The sequence below is a fragment of the Ursus americanus genome, chromosome 13, assembly GCF_024610735.1.
Source record: "Ursus americanus isolate L20-20 chromosome 13, mUrsAme1.1.p, whole genome shotgun sequence".
NCBI lineage: Eukaryota > Metazoa > Chordata > Mammalia > Carnivora > Ursidae > Ursus > Ursus americanus.
This window is the reverse complement of record NC_142139.1, coordinates 36,926,937-36,945,949: the sequence shown is the minus strand read 5'-3', so window position 1 is coordinate 36,945,949 and position 19,013 is coordinate 36,926,937. Positions and strand designations below refer to the sequence as shown.

Here is a 19,013-nt window from a genome sequence, read left to right as displayed (position 1 = left end):
CCCCAAAAACTTAACCCTCGCTAATTGCCTTCTGTTGACCTTTGGAAGCCTTATCGATAACTGTCAATTCACCTATATTTGGGATGTTACATCTGCATCAGATACTGTATCCTTACATAAAGTAAGCTACAGAAAAGATGTTTTTAAGAAAATCATTATGAAGAGAAAAGACACTTATGCTACTATACTGCACTGAAAAACTCCACCTCAAAGTGGACCTGTGCAGTTCAAACCTGAGTGTTTGAGGGCCAACTCCATTTAAGGCTTCAAATATACTACTTATATTTTCCCCAAAAGCAGCAGAGGAAATTATTATTGCTGATACTCTCTTTCTTGTCTCTGATTAAAAACACTGGGCATTTTGGCAATGGCAGCCCCCAGCAAAGGTCTCACAGTTTTTCTCAGCCTGAGCCCTAGGACAGATTTAAGCCCTAAGGCATCCACGTACATAAAATTCACATCTCTCCTATATATCTAGACTGATTCCAGCTACCCATGTGGTGGGAGACAATTCTTGATGGGCTTCTCATGTTCTGCGCATCTACTGAGCAGAGGCATTGGTGGCCTTTGTCCTAGACTATCTTTCCAAGGATGTCTGCATAGCAAACAGCCTGGGGAGATAGAGACTGGGTCTCCCCCTGGAGAAAAAAGCAGGCTTTACTGTCCTTCATAAAAGATCTGGTTTTCCTAAGCTCTGGATTCCTCTCTACAACACTTCGCGTGCAGGTATCAGCCAGCCCAGCGGGCATTACCCTGTGGGAACTAGGAGTCAGGGAACAGAAACTTTGACTACTACAGCTCCTGCCATGATTAGTCGTCTTTTGACCAGGAGTCCCGCATCTTCTACCAGTATCCGTGACACCACAAGAGGCAAATCTGGTGGCTTGTAAGCAGAATAAGATTTCAGACTTCAAAGTTCTTGACATTAACATCTTTGGGAGAATTGAGAAAATACTCAGGCCTTTTTTTTTTTTTTTTTTTTTTTTTTTTTTTGCTGTGGTTCAGAGGAGAATCCTGGTTAAAAAAAAAAAAAAGTCTTTGGGTAAAAAAACCCAAAAATGATGGATAATCTAAGAATAAAAAGTTTATGACCTGCTAAAACATAATGAACTATTTTCAGTGTCCTTCCCTTCCACTTCCCAAATTTAAGCATCAAAAACATTTACACCCTTCTTCCTGCTGCCCCTTTACGAATTTTTGATGAGCAGGACTGGCAGCATCACAAACCACCAATTTTATTTAATGATGAGCTGCAACCAGTTACAACAAAGTGCCTAAGCGCCACATAGTTCCTGAAAGCCAGCTTGTGGTTTGCAAAAATGGAGGCAGAAGTCGACTCTTCCTGAAAAGCTCAGAAACCACATTTACCAAAACAGAAATAAATTAAAGGGAAGTACACTAATATGTTTGTTTGCTATCTTCCCAGTTTCACACACTGACCTGAAAGAACCTGCTTCTGAATGGACCCCTCTCCGTTTTTAGTGCAGAAGAGCCAGTATCACCACCTTCCTTTGAGGAGAAATGTTTCCTTCTCAAAGAAAAGGCATAAATGGCAACAAGAGGTTTTCACTAGAAACACATAAAGATTTCATACTGCTAACTCAGAAACTCACTCTTGAAAATACTTACACTGAAAGCCTATCTGGCTATTCCTAAGGCGAGAGAGAAGTCTCCCGCGCTCCGGTGGGGCGGGTGGAGTGTTGGGAGCATAAGTGGGGAGTTGACTGTGCATTTTTGAAAGTGCCGAGAGACTTCTATAAAAAAATAATAATAAAAAATGTACACTCTTGCTTTGGAGTCTGTATTTCAGGGAAAGAACCTGTAGCTTTCGTGGTGAGCAGGAATAAACCCTCAGACACATAAAATTATGACAGTAGCTGTGTATGTATATACTTTACAGTTTATATTTATAAAATGTAACATATCGGCAATATATGCTGCTTCCGATTCAAACTGTGACCCAATCTTTTCCAATACCAGGCTCTACGCTCCATGCATATTAAAAACTTTTTGGCAGCAGAAGAGCACAAGCATTTCAGCAATGGGGGAGGGGAGTGAGGGCCTTGACTTAAAATTTGACAACAGCTGCACCAGTCACTAGAGAACTTCTGCATCTAGTGAACATTTCTTGCATAACATCGACGGGTCAGGCTTTGGGCAGTGCTGGCAACACAAGTGCCTGATTCTAGGCTCTTTCAGCAATGAGCATAATTTAAAATATCCAAAGGACACAGAAAAGGGAGAACACATATCAAGGAAAGAAATGATTGCTTATATGAAGTGATTAAATCCCCCCACCAAGATATTTGACTCTGATTATATGATGTCAGAATCACATCAGAAGTTTGCGTTGGAATGAAAGATTTTAAAACCTCATTTGCAAGGTCTCTGAGCAGAAGCTAACACATTAGTGAAATGATCTTTCATTCCAGCCTGGGAAACGTACAGCATAAGTCTAGAACAGCTGTCCTGGGCAAAAGTGTTTGAAAATGTTAATAAAGACAGAAGGAAATATTGTAGATCTGTATATTATGGGAAATCTCTGTTCAAATAAATGCCACAGTTATTCCTTAAGTGCCAGAGAGGGAGAATTCCACCGCTAGCACACTGTCGCTTCCAAATGAGCATACTGAGGGGGACAGCAGTGGCAGTAAGCAAACGCCTATGACAAGAGAGTCGCCATCATCCAGGGTTGGGCGAGGAGGTCTTCATTGCCCACTAGGAGACCTGGACATGGACTCATCATTTACGGTCCGAGAACTACCTGTCAGGCCCCATGCTAGGCCCTGGAGACACCCAGGGGACTAGGACATCTGCTGTCCATGAGTGCCCAGTCAAGTGAGCAGAGAATGACAGGCTGATAATCATAACACAGTGTGATGACTGCCACGTAGAGAGTTGCCCAGGGTCCTTTGGGAGAATGATCACGTGGGCCCTGAGGCGGCTTTCTGGACGAGGCGGTGAATGCCCTGAGCTGGTGCCGCCTGTGTCAGTAGCGTCGTCGCCCCTCCACACCCTGGCCCCTGCGAGGCGCGGCCGCCGCCCCAGCACTGTGCTAGACAGAGCCCGCACACGCCGACGCACTTAGCGCCAGCCATGCTACCATTTCACAGCCTGCGAGAAGAGCAGCTCGGGGCTGGAAGGGATGCAGTCGAGGTCATGCGGGTGCTCAAGCCCGTTCTGCCTAGCCTGCAGAGAGCTCACAGCCTCACATCCTGCTGGGGGGCTGGCAGAGAAGACAAGCAGAAGAGCGGAGAGGGACAGGAGTCAGACCCACTCAGGGGGCAGGACCATGAGCTAAAGGCAAAGGGAGGGCTACTGAAGGACAGTAATCCCACGGATTACAAGTGCAGGAAGCGCCACCGTTCCGAAGAGCGACCTGGCTTCCCAAGCCGGCTCTGGCTGGTCTCCCCATGTTTTTTTTTGTTTGTTTTGTTTTTTGTTTTTGTAAGCACAGAGGATACTTCTCACTAGCTAGAGGCTGTGGCAAGGAGCAAGAGAATGACCTCAGACTGTCCGCTGGAGACTGGAGCCCCGTGGCATTGTTAGCCTTGGCTGAGGGTCACCCACAACGGAAACCTGGGTAAGTATAAACTCTCTAGTCTCAGTTTCCTTAATGAAAATGAAAGGCATCATTAACAGGCGACGTGGCTGTCTGGCTTCAGTGGAGTGCTAGGTGTGACTCCGCAGTGACGGGCGCTCGCTGAACACGCGATAAATGAAGCCCCTGGTACTTTGGAGTCAGAGGTCACCTCTGCTTTCCAGGGTTATGTCACCATGAACAAATCATTTTCTTTACCCAAAGACAACACATACACTATATCAAGGAGAAAAAACTGGAGATATTAAGTGGATGTCACGATCTAAAAAAGAAAAAAAAGTCGCTAAGTGCCGTGAATGCCATATGGTACCCTAGAATGGAGACTGGAAGAAAAGGGCAGGAGTGGATGAACTAGCGAAATCCCAGTCAAGTCTCTGGTTAACAGTACTGTACCAACGTGAATTTCTAATTTTAATAAAACTACCATGATTCTGGGTAAGATACTAACAGCAGGGAAGCTGGATGAAGGGTTTAGAGGAACCCTTTGTAGTGTCTTCGTAGTTTTTCTGTAAATCTACAACTATTTCAAATAAAAATTTTATTTTAAACAATAGGTTTAAAAAAAAACAGCTGCATATAAACTCTTTATTCACTAGAAAACTGAAGACCTTTTGAAATCAGGATCACACCACTAAAGACATCCAAAAGCTACAAGGAAACCTTTTGCTTGGTTCAATGACAAGAAAAGATTCATAAGGATTATGTTTAAAAATCACCTACACAGCCCATCTTAAGGCAATTAACCCCTCACTTGTTGAAACTGGGGTTTTAAAAAAGGTGTTTTTTCCAAAAAGATTTGTTTTATTTATAGATGAGATTGAGGTCAGCAAACTTGGTCTGGAAAGGGCCAGACAGTAAACACTTCAGTGTTTGCCTGCCATACAGCTGATCCTCCCCTCTGCATCACCGCTGCGCCAGAGCAGTCACAGACACAACGTCCGTGATGGGGTGGCTGTGTGCCAATAAAACTTTATGTATAAAAACAGGCAGAAGTGGGCCACAGAGCACTGACACTGGCACTAGATGGACCAGACGAGAATCCATTTTGGAGTGGAGAGCTGGGGGAGACGACAATGATGGCAAACTCCCCTGGGCCCCCGCCCCCCATCTGCACTGGCTTTGTGGCATGGGGCCCCCACTGTGTGCCAGAAGCCCATCTGCAAATGCCCAGGGCTCACCTGGGCTGCTCATGAGTGGAAGGGCTCACCAGCGGCTCCTGAGCACCTCCCATGCATGGGGGAGACAACAATATATCAGGCCAGCACATGAAAGCAATAACGCGATCGCCCTTGCGAAAAAAGCCTTTTGCAAGAGGGGTGTGAGCCAGGAGAGGAGAAAGAGCCCCACAGCTCAGACAAAGCCTTTCATGTTGGACCCAGCCACCATGAATACACAGTCCTCGCCTCCCGCCGTGAGACACTGAGGCTCCTGGGGGGTTCCCTCCTTAAGGAGAAAGGACGCCACCACCTAGTCATCCTACAGATTACGAAGTTCACTCCACAGGTGATCCTTTTCTTGGGTTTTGCTATAAAAGAATTGTCTTAGAATTACATCTCTGACCCGTCTTTCACTCAAAGAGTGTTCCCTGAATCCCATTTTCTTCCTTCCAGATGATCATTGGAATCAGGTAAGAGGGCTGAACTTGAGCTTGCTAGCTGAACAGAAAAGGAACTGAAGCTTCATTTCAGAAAATGATGGGGCATTAGAGGTCTCAGCATTGAAGTCTTGCAGGATAACTGACAGAATGTTTCTACCAGCTCAATTCTTATGTGGAAAACAGCTGCCACCCGGTGTGAGGCCTGAACATATAACACAGGGCCTACCAAGCGCAGCTCAAAAGAGATACAGCATTACTCTGCTGAGAAAAATCCTCAGTTACTTACCAAGCTGGCTTTATGAGTCACCTGTTCTAACAGGTGAACTATGCATATTGCTCAGAGTGGCCTGGTCCCAGTGGGTACCGCATGCCTTGGTCGTGCAATATCCAAAGGCCCTATTCTCAGAGGGTTCTACAAAGGAGGTTCCTACACAGAGAGGCAAGGAGAGGAGCGCCAAGCTGAATCCTCCTGGACCAGCCTCTAAGGATTCCCCAGGACCAGAGAGGTTATTTCCGGAGCTATACAGTAAGGAGATTACGGAACTGATGAACCAGGAAGTCAGGTCAACTTAACGAATATTAAATTAGGTTCTCAGAGGGAAGCAATTCAGAGAGGTGGCCACCTGGAGCTCCTAGGGGAGCAGTGACTGGGTTTTATTAGATGTGATACCTTGAAACATTACAATCCAGAGGGGCAGATGTTGTGATTCCCCTTTTGCAGACAATCTTACTAAGCCCTGGTTTGTTTAAATAATTTATATAAGGCCTCCAAGGTTTTAAGAAGCAGAAGGTGGGTATAAAGCCAAGCCTATCTGACTCTGCAATCAATGCTTTACTGGTGTAAATGATCTTCCACGTTACAAAGAACGCAGGAGGTCCTTGCCTTCATTTTGATATTAAGATACCACCAACCAATCCATGCACAGCAAATGATAAATTGTAACAACAAAAACCAATGCAACATAATAATAACGAGAAGACATAATTGGTTCTTTGAGTTAAGTGGGAGAAAAGCGACGACAAAATTCTGACGTGTGTCTTAATTTTAGAAAGTCAACTTTTCATTACGGGGCTTTAAAGTTACGTGAACAATCAACGTTCTGAACTGAAAATAAAACCTTTGAATTTTAGAACCTGTAGTTACAGCACAAAGGAAGATGTGAATCAGGCCATGTGCGAATCAAGTACACAATACGAATACCAAAAATGCCCTAGGAAGACACACGGGAAGTGTATGGAAGGCTGTGAGGACGGTAAGCAGCCAGTACAGTATAATTTCCATACAGAATTGGACAGAAAATTCAAGGAAATTGGCAGGACAAAAACTGTACCCAAAACAAAGGAATGTGAGTAGACATTTATGGTCAATGGCCAAGTATGCGGGCCCTGTGATTAGCTTCAAGCCCTCTACTGAAGCTAAAGAGAGATGACCAGATATCACATTACTCATAAAAAAAATTATGAATGCTGCTCTACGGCAAATTTTCAAATTTCTAAGCCTCTCAGCTCTGTTGTTGGGAAGGGAAGCCCTCCTCCCCAAAATCTCAGCTAAAGGTGTTGAATGATGAATATGCAGCAACCAGATTCAAGTGTTTATCACCCACAGATAATTATAAACCAAAGCCATAGGACCTAATGTAAGTGCAGCGCTCCCTCTTCAAAACAAGGGCAGTGAGGGGCGGGCAGCCACTGTGATCTCACTGGGTTTCAGATTTGAGGGAAACCTGCACTTCAAACAATGCTCTCATATGCACCTCGAAAATTTCAATCCTTGCAATACAGTTAAGTCCAAGGACACCATGATCACTGGGCAGACAGATCAGGAACAAACTCCACCTCTGTCCCTTATGAGTCTTGAGGCTTGGGGCAATTTCCTACCCTCTGTGTGCTTTGGTTTCCCGATCTTTAAAAATGAAGCTATATCTACCCCACTGGGTTCATGTAGGGACTAAGATGAAATATGTTATAAAGTGGCTAAAACAAAGTCTGGTGGCCCCGATAATTCATGCCCCATTGCTCTCCTGAGAAATGTAAGAAGATAAGCATCTAATCAAGGTTTCTTCCCAGACTAGCCACCAGCCACTGATGAAGCAATAGCTTCTACTGCCCATAAGTCCCCAATGCCCCCCAAAAAGTCCAGAAAGGATCCATCCTCTGAGCATAATTTAAAAGGCTGCTTTGGGCTCATAGCCAAGGTACATGCCCCGCTTGCTCACTGGCCTTTTTCTTCCTCCACTTGAGCTATCTTAGACTTCAGTCTTTCTGAAGCCACCTGGGCACTTTGCTGAGCACTTAGGTATGGGGGCTGGGGGCTGGGGGCTGGGACTGGCTTCCAACACACTTTTCACAGTAGCCGACACCAGAAAAGACATCCTTCCATATGAAGGTACTAGCTCCACTAGAGACCTCAATCCATGTAACCCACCGTAGTCTGTAACCAAAGCCAGCCTACAGGTAAGCAGACAAAAGTGCTACACTTATTAGGATACAATCTCCCCACTAGCCACTAAACATGCTGAAAATTCACTGTTCTCCTGATCTCTTGTTAAATTTATGTAGCTTTCCTCCCCTTGCTACAAAAGCATTATGTGTTCATTTGAGTCAAGTTAGCAAAAGAAAGAAAAGAAAGGAAAAGAAAAGAAAAAAAAAAAAGAAAAGAAAAGAAAAAAGAAAAGAAAAGAAGAAAAAAAGAAATAAAGGAAGCAAAAAAGAAAAAAGAAAAGCAGATGGGGGGCAGAGAACTTTTAAGAGATAAATTCCCTATTTTCTCTTTAAATAATAATCATAACAAGAGAGGGGGGAAAATATAACATGCCAATTTCTAGGGTGAACTGGCTGCCCCTGGCCAAGAAGTGTTGGGAGCAGTAAAATCAAGAGGAAGCCTCCCTGATGGGGTGGAAAAGACGCAGAAAGGAAATGAGATGAAGGGAGGCGGTGAAGACAAAGCTTCCCTACGACTGCTATCTTCTAATTTCTAGGTGTGTGCCAAATTTCACAGAAATTTGTTAAAAACTGTTCAAGAGGATTCATTTTCTGAACTTCAGACAAATCACTCATGGCTTGTTGTGGTATACTAAGTCACAAATCAAACTTAAAGGGCTCCCAGCAAAATGTGTTCATCAACTTTTCCTAAAAAGCAATCATGGAACCAACAGTCAAGTAATTTAAAATGCCAAATAGTTGTCTATGGGCAACCTCAAACTGTTTGCACAATTTAAAGGAAGCAAGTTATTTCATTGACAAGCACACAAATGGTTCCCAGTGAGCACACACGGCGACTACGGGTGGCATGCCACACAAGGCTGTAAATGAGAGTGGGAGTCTGCTGTCTAATGATGGCAAGCAGCTAGCATCCCATCCGGGTAGGCATGAATCTCTTGAACAAAAGATTGGGCAGCTCTGGGCAGCAACTGGGAAAGATGGGTCAGGACTTGCTGAGTATTCAGGACAAACTAAGCCAAGCTTCTCATTAGATGGGACAAAAGGGTCTACTGTCCTGGCCCACCAGAGCACAGGGTGAGTCGTACCTTGGGATACCAACATTCCCAGCTACACAGAGATATTCCACGGTGCTGCCATCTTGGAGGGGGGGATGTGCTGGCAGGAAAGGGGGTGGCCCTTTTCATTTGAAATCTATAGGGGAAGCAGATAGCAATGGCGGGTATTTCTTAAAAGAGATTTTCTTTTGTGGCAGGGAACCTAAAAGGATTACTTGTCAAGAACGTGCTCCATCATTTACAATTGAAGAAAATCTGTTTAGAGAAAACTACTTTATTGGAAAAAAAAAATGACTTTGGAACATCTGAAATACCTTGACCTATGATGTAATGTCCTCCAAGGAGACTGAGCTAGCAATTCTTCACTGGCAATGAAGTCACCCGTCACCTTACTGAGTGTACAGGTAAGTAATAGCTCCGGATTGATTGACTGCAATGAATAATACCCACAAGTCATAAACATCAGCAGAAACCCAAGAAGTCCAATTCTGCCGTATTGTTTTCTACCTGTCAGAGGCTACAGCTGTATTTACACACTGCCTCCATCTGAATCTCGGCTGCTGGAGGTTTTCTTCTGCAAATTTGCTTTCCAGTGGCTAGGGTCATGACATTTCTGTACGGCAGAGCTACTGGGGTCCTATGTGATCCACATACATTTGTCCATGATTCAGGACATGAGATAAGGCAAGTGTAAGTTTTGGAATGAAGAATCACTACACTGGATTAAAACCAGGCAGCCCAGGCACTGCCTCCTTTTTTAAAGCCCTAGGTAGAGTTTTAATGACCCCACAGCAATTTTTGTTTCATTAAAAGGAATTTTAATCAGTATTTACACAGAGCCTACTATATTCAATACTGTACAGCCTATGTGCAGAGATCATGGATTTAAAAAAAAAGAAAGAAAAGAAACAAGAACACCACACAATAAAAACCACATTTACAAATGCTAAGGAAACAAAGAAAAATGCTATAAAGAGAATATGGTGAGATTAATTCTGTGACATTCCTGGAGGAAGACTCGTTAATCTTTATAAGGAAGAAGGAAGATGGACCAGAAACAAAGCACAGTTGCTTAACAGACATTCAATGATCTATAGAAAGAAATGAGATTTCCAAGAGGAAAGCATTTTTATAAATACATAATATTTTATTTCCCATTTTAAGAACTACGTCATGATCACTGAAAAGTTCAAAGAGTGATAAAACCCAATTTCTATCATCAATAATTTTATAATCTATCTTGGAGTGAGGGAAAGACAGTGGTATGGACAGAATGTTTGTGTCCCTCCAAAATTTATATGTTGAAACCCTACCCCCTCCCATGTGATGCTATTAGGAAGTAGGGTCTTTGGAAAGTAATTAGGATTCAATGATGTCATGAGAGTAGAATCCTCACGAATGGAATTAGGTGTCCTTCTAAGAGTCACAAAGCCAGCACTCTCCAAATCAGAAGCAGGCTCTCACCAGAACCCGGCATGAGGACACCCTAATCTTGGAAATCTAACCTCCAGAACTGTGGGAAATAAATTTCTGTCATTTATATGCCACTCAAAGTATTTTTGTTATCACAGCCTGAGTGGACTAAAATACACAGGTAGGCAGACAGGCAGATAGAGACTTAGATATGAATATACAGATACACATACACATACACCGCTTAAATATCAACTAACACTAAAAGGTAAATATTAACTGATACTAGTAGGCAATATTTTACCCATGTCCAGCATTGGGTATAGACAGAAAGATATTGAGAATCTTCCTGTAGACTACAGCACTAGACCAAGCTCCCTGGAAGTGGAAACTAAATTAGACCCTAAAGATAGGTCAGATTGCCTTGAGCAAAGAAAGGGGGAAATAGTTCAGGCAGAATGAATCAAAGTATGGGGGAGCCACCCAGGGGGACTTCAAGACAGCAAACACACCATCCCAGAAGAGTTTAAAAAAAGAAAAAAAAGGCAAGAAGAGATATCACTTATCCTAACTACACTCCTCAGAGAAGCGATTTACAATCCACACATGCCTGGAACCAGGGGCATGACAGGGGCAGGTGTCTGTATCACCTGGCATTCTGTTAGAAATGCACACTTGGAGGCCACCCCTCGAGCCTCGGGTCACTCCAGGGTCGGGCCCAGCAGTGCAGGCTTCGCAAGCCCTCCCCGTGATCTTGGCGAGTGCTCAAGCTTGAGACACACTCCTCACTTCATGATAAACGGACTGAAATATGCTTACAAGTAAACCCTTCAAAAGATACACAAGAAACACTCTACATAATTAAGAGAAAAAACATGCATTTTATTCATTGCACAGGCAAAAAAACCCACAAATTCCTGAAGTAGGAGAAAGTCTACATTATAAGACAAATCTCCTTTCCAGACTTGCTTCAACTACTTATTTTCTCCTCTCCCTTTTTGGCCTCTCAGTGTTGGAGTGCTTTCCATGACATTTTAAAATTTGTATGAATAGGAAGCTGGGGAATTCACTCCTCGTTTGATTTACGACCAAAAATATCAAGCCCTTCATGTTTCAGGCATGAACGTGCTACGAATTGAGCATTGGCCATATCATGGCTCATAATGTCACTTTCCTACAGAACCACTCTGGAAGAGGTAGGATTAACTAAACTGCTCTCCACTATGATACACGTTTACTGAAAGAACTAATTAGAAGTAATTAGAAATCTGGTTTTTGCTTAAACATTTGTACACACACGTGCCCACACGCACCCATGCAAATTCTACCCCCAGAGTGCCCAGGATTAGAGTCTAGGTTCCTATGTAATTACTGTCACTGGTGCTTGGAGTACTAAAGTGAAAAGAAAATTTTTAATCTGGAAAAAGAGTAATAAAAATGACAAACATGTTTGAGTAATATGCAATTTAAGTCCACAATACACAGTCTCTGGCATATAAATATACATATATTACAATCGTGGGGAAAAGATCTCATCTGGTGAATGTTTCCATATTTTGAGTTTCACCTGAAGTTTCAGTTAGATTTTCAGTCTTTAGGTCACCCCCAAATTTTAGCATACCAAAATTCTCCTAGTCTCTTTTAATACTTAATTAAGTTCATAATGATTTCATGTGAATCCAGCAGTAACTATAAAAAGCCAAGTAATGTGAAGGACACTTTCCAATTCCATTTAAAGTCCCAAGAATGCCCAGCTAGGGTCAGATGACATCATTATCTATGACTTACTTTAGGCAAGTTAGATTTTTTAAAAAAAAATTTTTAACTTTGAAGACAAGACACCCAAATACTCTCAGGCTGAATTATAAATGTATTTTTGGATGTAATTTGATTGACTAATCAAGTAATGGCATGTAATTATTAGTAGGGTTCTTTTATTTCTTGCTCTCTGAGCATTTGTTTGAAATTTGATGCTCTTTTGATGTCCCAAACCACCGCCAATCTGCATTTACTCCACAGCTTGGTCAGCGCAGAAAGACAAACCATGTAGTCAGACCAGGTCCATATTGTTTGTGTTAGTATTATTTGTCCTGATATACCTGAGCTGAGCGGCACATGCCTGTCACTAAACCAAACTGAGAAGATAAAATCAGATATTTCATCCATCAATTGTCAAGTATGCAGAGTGTTATGGAGAAGAGAGAGAACACTAGCATAAAGCTCTTGAAAATTCAAACAACTAAAATACCATTCTACAGAGAGTTTTGAGTCTGTGGATCACAGTGCATGCATTCTTCTCCATCTAGAAGTTTGCATTACCACTGAGAAAACATCCTGAGTATCGGAGTAGGACCGTAACAAATTTCCTTCATGCAACCAAAACTGCCACAAATTAAACTCAAAACAGATTTGAAATAGCACCCATCCACATTTCCACACTAGGAACACGGAGATGCTTTCAAGGAAGGCCTTTCTTATGGACCATCCTCCCTTAAGCAGTCCCACTGATTAGAGAACAGAGGTCCTTAGACCTAACACTTTAGTACCCACTTGCCATGTGGACTTCAAAATGAAGGACATGGCCCTCCTTTCCGCAGCACCAAACAAAAGCACAGCTACTTACACAGGAGATGCCCAGTCCCCAAAGCTGCCCCCATCTGCGAGCAGGTGGTTTTTGTCTGGTCCGGGAGGCCCGTGGACGGCTGCAGTCGTGGGGGATGGAGAGGAAAGTGAATCTAGATTACTGGTAGGGGTGTCCTCCTTAGGAAGGTTAGCACTGTCACCTAGGGAGGAAAAAAATAGCATGAACTTCCAAACGCATACTCAAAAGGAAAAAAAAACACACACAACTTCACTAATAATTATATGGCATCATTTGATTACTCAAATCAAATTAAATCCAAAATTACACTTATAATTCACCCTGAGATTATTTGGGTGTCCTCTCTTTAAAGCTTTTGTTTTTGTTTTGAACCAAAGATGCTTAAACTAAATCACAGATAATACACGGCGAGGAGTGTTTTCTCCACAAGTAAACACAATAATCAAAATCAGATCCAATGGAAGATGAGACCTTAATGGAGGCCACAATGACTTCCTAATCTCTAAGGAGCCCAGTTATAAAGCAGTGATAACTCCAAGAACAATTCAGAGCAGTACCCCAGCCCCAATGTGGCCAACCTCTCCCTTTCTAGTCACCTGATGCTTCTTTAAGACATTGCCAGTCACCACTTAGTGTGTAATAAATTCAACAAGTCTAAAGGGATCTTGTCTTCTGAGCTGGTGTCTTGGATTACAACTTAATAGTCCAATTTATTAAAATCCCAGGCATAGAGAAACTTCCATTTCCCTGGGAACATCAGGGAGGATGTTATAGAAGAATCAGGCCCCTGCAGTGACTGCAGGGAGGACTTTAAACCAAAACTGAGAAGCATTTTTTAAATGGATTACATGATTTATTCATTCGCAGAGGGCCATTTTATGGGATACGTTTAGTGTCATTTGTACATATTATGGGCTGGGATGAAAAAACGTAAAAGAGAGCTCACGAGAGCAGCTGTTTTCCTCAACTGGTCTCCTTATCTTCCTGGTACTCCCACCTATCATAATGTCCCGGAACAGCACCCACCAGAGCTGGGACCCTTCGGCCACATTCACAGTCCCCGTTAAAATATGAACTGCTCAGGCACTTCTATCCAGAGGCACTGATTTGGCCTTGATTTTACAGATGATGGGTCACAATAGATCAAGAAACTGCCACAGAAGAAGATACTGATTAAACCTTCATTTTTCCTTAGTCCCCTCATCCCAGGTCCTAGAAAGAGAGTATGTATGAACACCAGGAATAGCAAGGAACTTGCTCTCAGAAAACCATCTCAGATGGATTTCAATTCTGCTAATAATGAAGCACAAGAGAAATTCTGGGCTCTGATTTAAGCTAGATCCCAAGATGCTAACCTTGAGAATTGATTGTATGAGATAACTCTTATTTAACTCTGACCCAGCTTACAACTCAGGCTAAGAGAGAGAATCTTAGAAATGGAGATCTAGAAAAGTTGAATTCAGGAAAGTAGGAGTTACAGATGGTGGTGATGGCTGGAAAAAAGAGGAACTACCAGGATGATCGTGGGCAGAAGATTCTGGTAAAGGAGAGTTTTCTGAGCTTTTTCTTTCCTTAAGTGTGTTGTCGTAGGGGAAGGTGAGAGATAAGTTGGAACAAGAGATAAATGCAACCTCTGAGACCTGATCTCAGTGTCCCTGTAAAGCCTTGCTCAGTGCCCATTTGCAAAGGTGCAGTCTAATACTGTATGATTCCTCTCTCGGTGAAGTCACTCTTTCCACAGCCCTTCACCACGAAAGTGTTTAGCTATGTGGAGTAACTCAGCCCCAAATACATGGGCCAGCATTCAGGCAAATAAACCGTAACCCACTGATATGTCGGTATGATTTCCTTTTGATTGATTTTCATTCTGGGCTACAGTCCACTTTGAAACTAAGGCTATTTCTCCTCCTGTGTCTGGATAGTTCAAATCCATCCAGTTCTATTCTGTGAATATGCCCAAGAACAAGGGGCTGGAGCTCCAGCTTCCCCGGAACTCCTGAACACGTACCTTTACAAAAGCTGCCAAATCGGGGCTTGGCTAGAAGTAGCAAAATACGATCAGCTCTGAAGCAGAAAAGGATCAGCTCAACAGTGAGTCAGACGCAGGCAGCTTCCTGGCTTCGGGAGGCTGGATCCCGGCCCTCTGCTCTCTGGGCCTCATGCCCTGTCTCTAGGGCAGGGCATGACACAGCAAATGAGAGTCTGGGACTAGTTATTCCCTGACTCATTCCTACAAGGAGAAGCCTTTCAATGAGAAGCAACTTTGGGGAAGTGGAAAGCAAGGGTCTAATGTTACTTCCAAAAGATGCCTGAAATGTTTTTACAAGCAGATACACTAGGTCATCCACAAAGCCTCAAATCCTTTTCCCCAGCAGAGTGACACAGCACAAACGGTCATTCAACATATTAAATCACATTCTATTACGAGAATTTCTCTCTCCCACCCTGCCAAACAGTAGCAATCGGAACCCTCGAGTGAAAAGAATATTGGTAGAAGGGAACATGTTTACACAAACTGATCAAGTGAAGAGATACCTCACCCTACTTTCTGTGCACACAGATTTCCTTTCTCCTTCACGGTTCCAGAATGAGCTTATCTACTTGAGAATCACTGAATTCGAGGAAACGGGCACAGAACTTCTCAGGCACATAAACATTAAATACTTACAACCATTTCTGAGACTTTAGTTCGCCCGAATCAAACTAGGACTTTTTAACTAGTATGAACATAATAAAACTTTTCCCAAAAAACCTCTATGTCCAAATGATTTCTGGACTAAAGATTTTAAAGCCTATGAAACTGGTTTGTACTTGAGAATTAAAGTCAGATACTCTCATCGTTTCTCACCTTCCTTTTCTTTTGAGCGTCACACAGCCTCTTCCCATAGGTGCTACCCTTTAACAGGCACCTACAGACAGACAAATCACCTGTGAGTAACACGGCTGTGCCGGTAAGTGAGCAGAAATGGTGCTGCAGGACTTTCATTATGAACAGACTCCCAGAGAAGAAACTCACTAGAAATAGAACTACCACCACCTAGAAGAGAAAATGATTTCTTCACAGCACCCAGCTTAATTCCCACCTTCTCCACAAAGCACTTGCCAGCTGCCTGTTCTGCCTCTTCCCTCCTTTCTCACAACGAGCAGCAAGCAAGTTTGCATTCACTATCATCTAATGGTTTCATGACCTGGTTTTAATTCCCCATTTCCATTACGCATTTTTTGAGGGTTGAGACCAGGCCTCAGTCTCGGTAATCCTTAGAGAACATAATGCAGGGCCAGGCAAACCAGGAATCTTCAGGAAATACTGTGGACTCACTGCCACATGAAATATTATGAGTATGGAAAGCCAGCGCCTCTAGGAACTAAGGAGGAGAAAAAAAAATCTATAAGCCTCAAAGTATTGTTAGGAAATATGCACACAGCTTTAGATTATCATCCTCTCCCCTTTCAAAACAAATATCTTTCCCCCTCTTTACTCAATAAGCAAGCCTTTACTGAGCCTCTACTTACGTACGAGGCACTTCACGGCTGCTCAGTTATAAAGGTGAAGAATCAGTCCCTAGCCCGAAGGTGGTCACATTAGAGTGCCGAGGACAGTAAGCTAAAGACAAACACAGCAGAAGCTAGTGTCAGCCATACTACGATTGGATCAAGCAGCTTTGCGATCCAGAGAAAGAAGTTTCCAAACCTGCCAGTGGTGGAGGGAGAAAGACGTGGGAGTCAGGCAACAGGAAAAGGAAGAAATTACTGCCAGACTTGCAAGGAAAGAACCCCTGATAAAGCAAATATCATGGCTGAAAGCATAGAAACAAGAGAGAAAATGTGGCAGTTTCCAGAGCCATGGAGAGTTCGATTTGGCTGGAGAATAAGGGCAAAGGTAGAAAGTAAGAGGATGAAGTGGGGTGATATATAAAACGTTAAGGTACCTGACTTTGTTCCATAGGCATTGGGAAGTTATTGCAGGGGTGAAGAGAGAATGGATTCAAGATATATTCAGTAGTACAGTCACTAGAACTCTGTGAATAAAGGTGAAGGGTGAGAGAGGAACCTAAGATAACCCTTAGGCTTAGGCAAGGAGGTGAATGGTAGAATTATTGATTGAAATAGGGAATAAAAAGCAAAGAACAAATTGGGTGTGGGAGATAAGACCAGTTGTAGATAGCTTCGGCTACAGGTGTCAATAAAAAATTCAGGTGAAAATACCCAGACGAGAGCTGGTTCTACAACCCCTGAGCTCTTCAGGAAAGAGCTCAGGGACAGCTGTTTTGAGTTGAGTGTCATTCGGTAGAACTGAAGTCACGGCACTGGACGGAGGACACAAAGGAAATGATGTGGAAATGTAAGAGAACCTTGGAGAAGCCCCAGAAGCAAGGAGCCGGCTTCTCCCTAAAACAAGATTATTGGTAGTGGTGATGGTGGTGTTTCATAACAACTGGGCAAAAATCATGCAAGAGGACATGCCTTTCATGATGGCTACCACATTTCACTATTTAGTCTGATTTTTTTTTATGACCCTGAGGACATGAACAGTGTTTTATTTTCACGATAGACTTAAACTTCAAAGACTGGCAGAAAATCAGAGCAAGAAGAGGAAACAAGAACTTGATAGTTCTACCATATCTAACAATGCAGAGGACCGTCATCTCTTCAATTTTAATAGATGGATAGACTTTCATGCTAGTAGTTGACCTTTCTTGTTCTGATGATGACAAACAATTCTCCCTACTCATCTCTGATCATTTCATGTAAGTAGAAGTGCTTCTGCACTGTTGGAGGGAACAAGGCTTTGAGGGTTCCCTTCCATTTCATTCATTTCCTTCTTGTCTTCCTCTCAAATATACTTCCTCACTGTTAAGAAGTCAGAGATAGTTCCCTTTGAATCTCTTACCTGCTGTTTTCCATGTTAGCCTAAAATGTGTGCATCCATCAAGGAACCACAGAAGTTTTAGGTTATTCCTCAGAAATGAATTATCTCCACAGCAACAAGAATATTCTATATTTTTCTTTCTTAAACATCCTGGTTTATATATTAGCGGAAGGAAGGAAGAAAAGGAAAGGGGGACAGAAAAAAGGAAAGAAAAAAGCATAGAAAGAAAAGATCCAGGGGCGCCTGAGTGACTCAGTTGGTTAAGCGGCTGCCTTTGGCTCAGGTCATGATCCCAGGGTCCTGGGATCGAGTCCCACGTCAGGCTCCCTGCTCAGCAGGTAGTCTGCTTCTCTTTCCCTCTGCTCCCCTGCCCCCAGCTCATGTTCTCTCTCTCTCTCTCTCTCTCTCTCTCTCTCTCTCCCTCTCAAATAAATAAATAAAATAGGAAGGAAGGAAAGGAGGGAGGGAGGGAAGGAGGGAGGGAAGAAGAAAAGGTCCAGTATACTAAATGAACTTCATTCTAGTGAGCCTGACAGTTGTGCATCTGGGTTCACTGGAAGGCAACTGCAGACCACTCCTGCAGTTCCACCGACACACATATGCCTCCTGTCAGGCCGGGAAAATCCTAGGCACTTCTAAATATCAAACAGTTCATCACTAGGCGCAAAGAAGCATTTACTGAGAACAAAGTAACTACACTGACAACACCACGGTAACACTTCTACAATAAACACTGGTCAGGAAATTTCCACTCTAGAGGGCAAGGAAATTTTAAGTGGAAACCCACCCTACCCTCCCACATATGCTGCCACCACCAACAACAACAAAATGATAATATTTTAAAAATAAATAAAAAGATATAACTGCACTCCAGATTTTGTTAAACCTATCTGTGAAACAGGGAACACAGTGTCAGAGGCCAGAGGGAAAATAAACCAAAGGACTACTGGCTCCAGGACCCATGGAAACCAACAGAACCAGACAGACATTTAAATCCTGTGGTGTCCCAAGTACAACACGCCTGTAATCCACCAGGCATGAGGCAGGGGGCTAGAACCAGGCTCTCCATATGGAACTGGGGGCTGGGAGAGGCTCTCCACACTAAATAGAAGCCCAAAATCTATGACTGAGTTCTCCACTTGCCTGGGAAACTAGATTTGACATGCCTACCCCTCCCACCTCCAGGATGTGATTTATGAGCAGGAATAATAAGACCTGGTTCTGAACCAAACACTTAGGTTGAGGCAAGAGCCAGAGAGGGAGTAGAAAAGAGAAGGAGAATGAGGTTCCAAGTCATCAAAACCATGAGAACACACACAAAATCCTTCTTTATGACAGAATTATACAATTTCTAGAACACAAAACTAAGATAGCAAACTCAACAAATATAAAAATTCAGATATTTAGAGCTTTGTAATATAGAATGAAAGTGA

General features: G+C 43.0%; 1 protein-coding gene across 2 annotated transcripts in view; it reads right to left on the bottom strand.

The window, feature by feature from the left end:
• Positions 1-19,013, bottom strand: part of ARHGAP10 (Rho GTPase activating protein 10) — a 313,438-nt gene that overhangs the window by 13,714 nt on the left and 280,711 nt on the right. For both annotated transcript variants that reach the window (XM_087866502.1, XM_045798867.2), the window contains one exon: positions 12,732-12,891. In XM_087866502.1, coding sequence (XP_087722628.1) covers positions 12,732-12,891 — 160 coding nt within the window. The remainder of the gene's footprint in view (positions 1-12,731; positions 12,892-19,013) is intronic.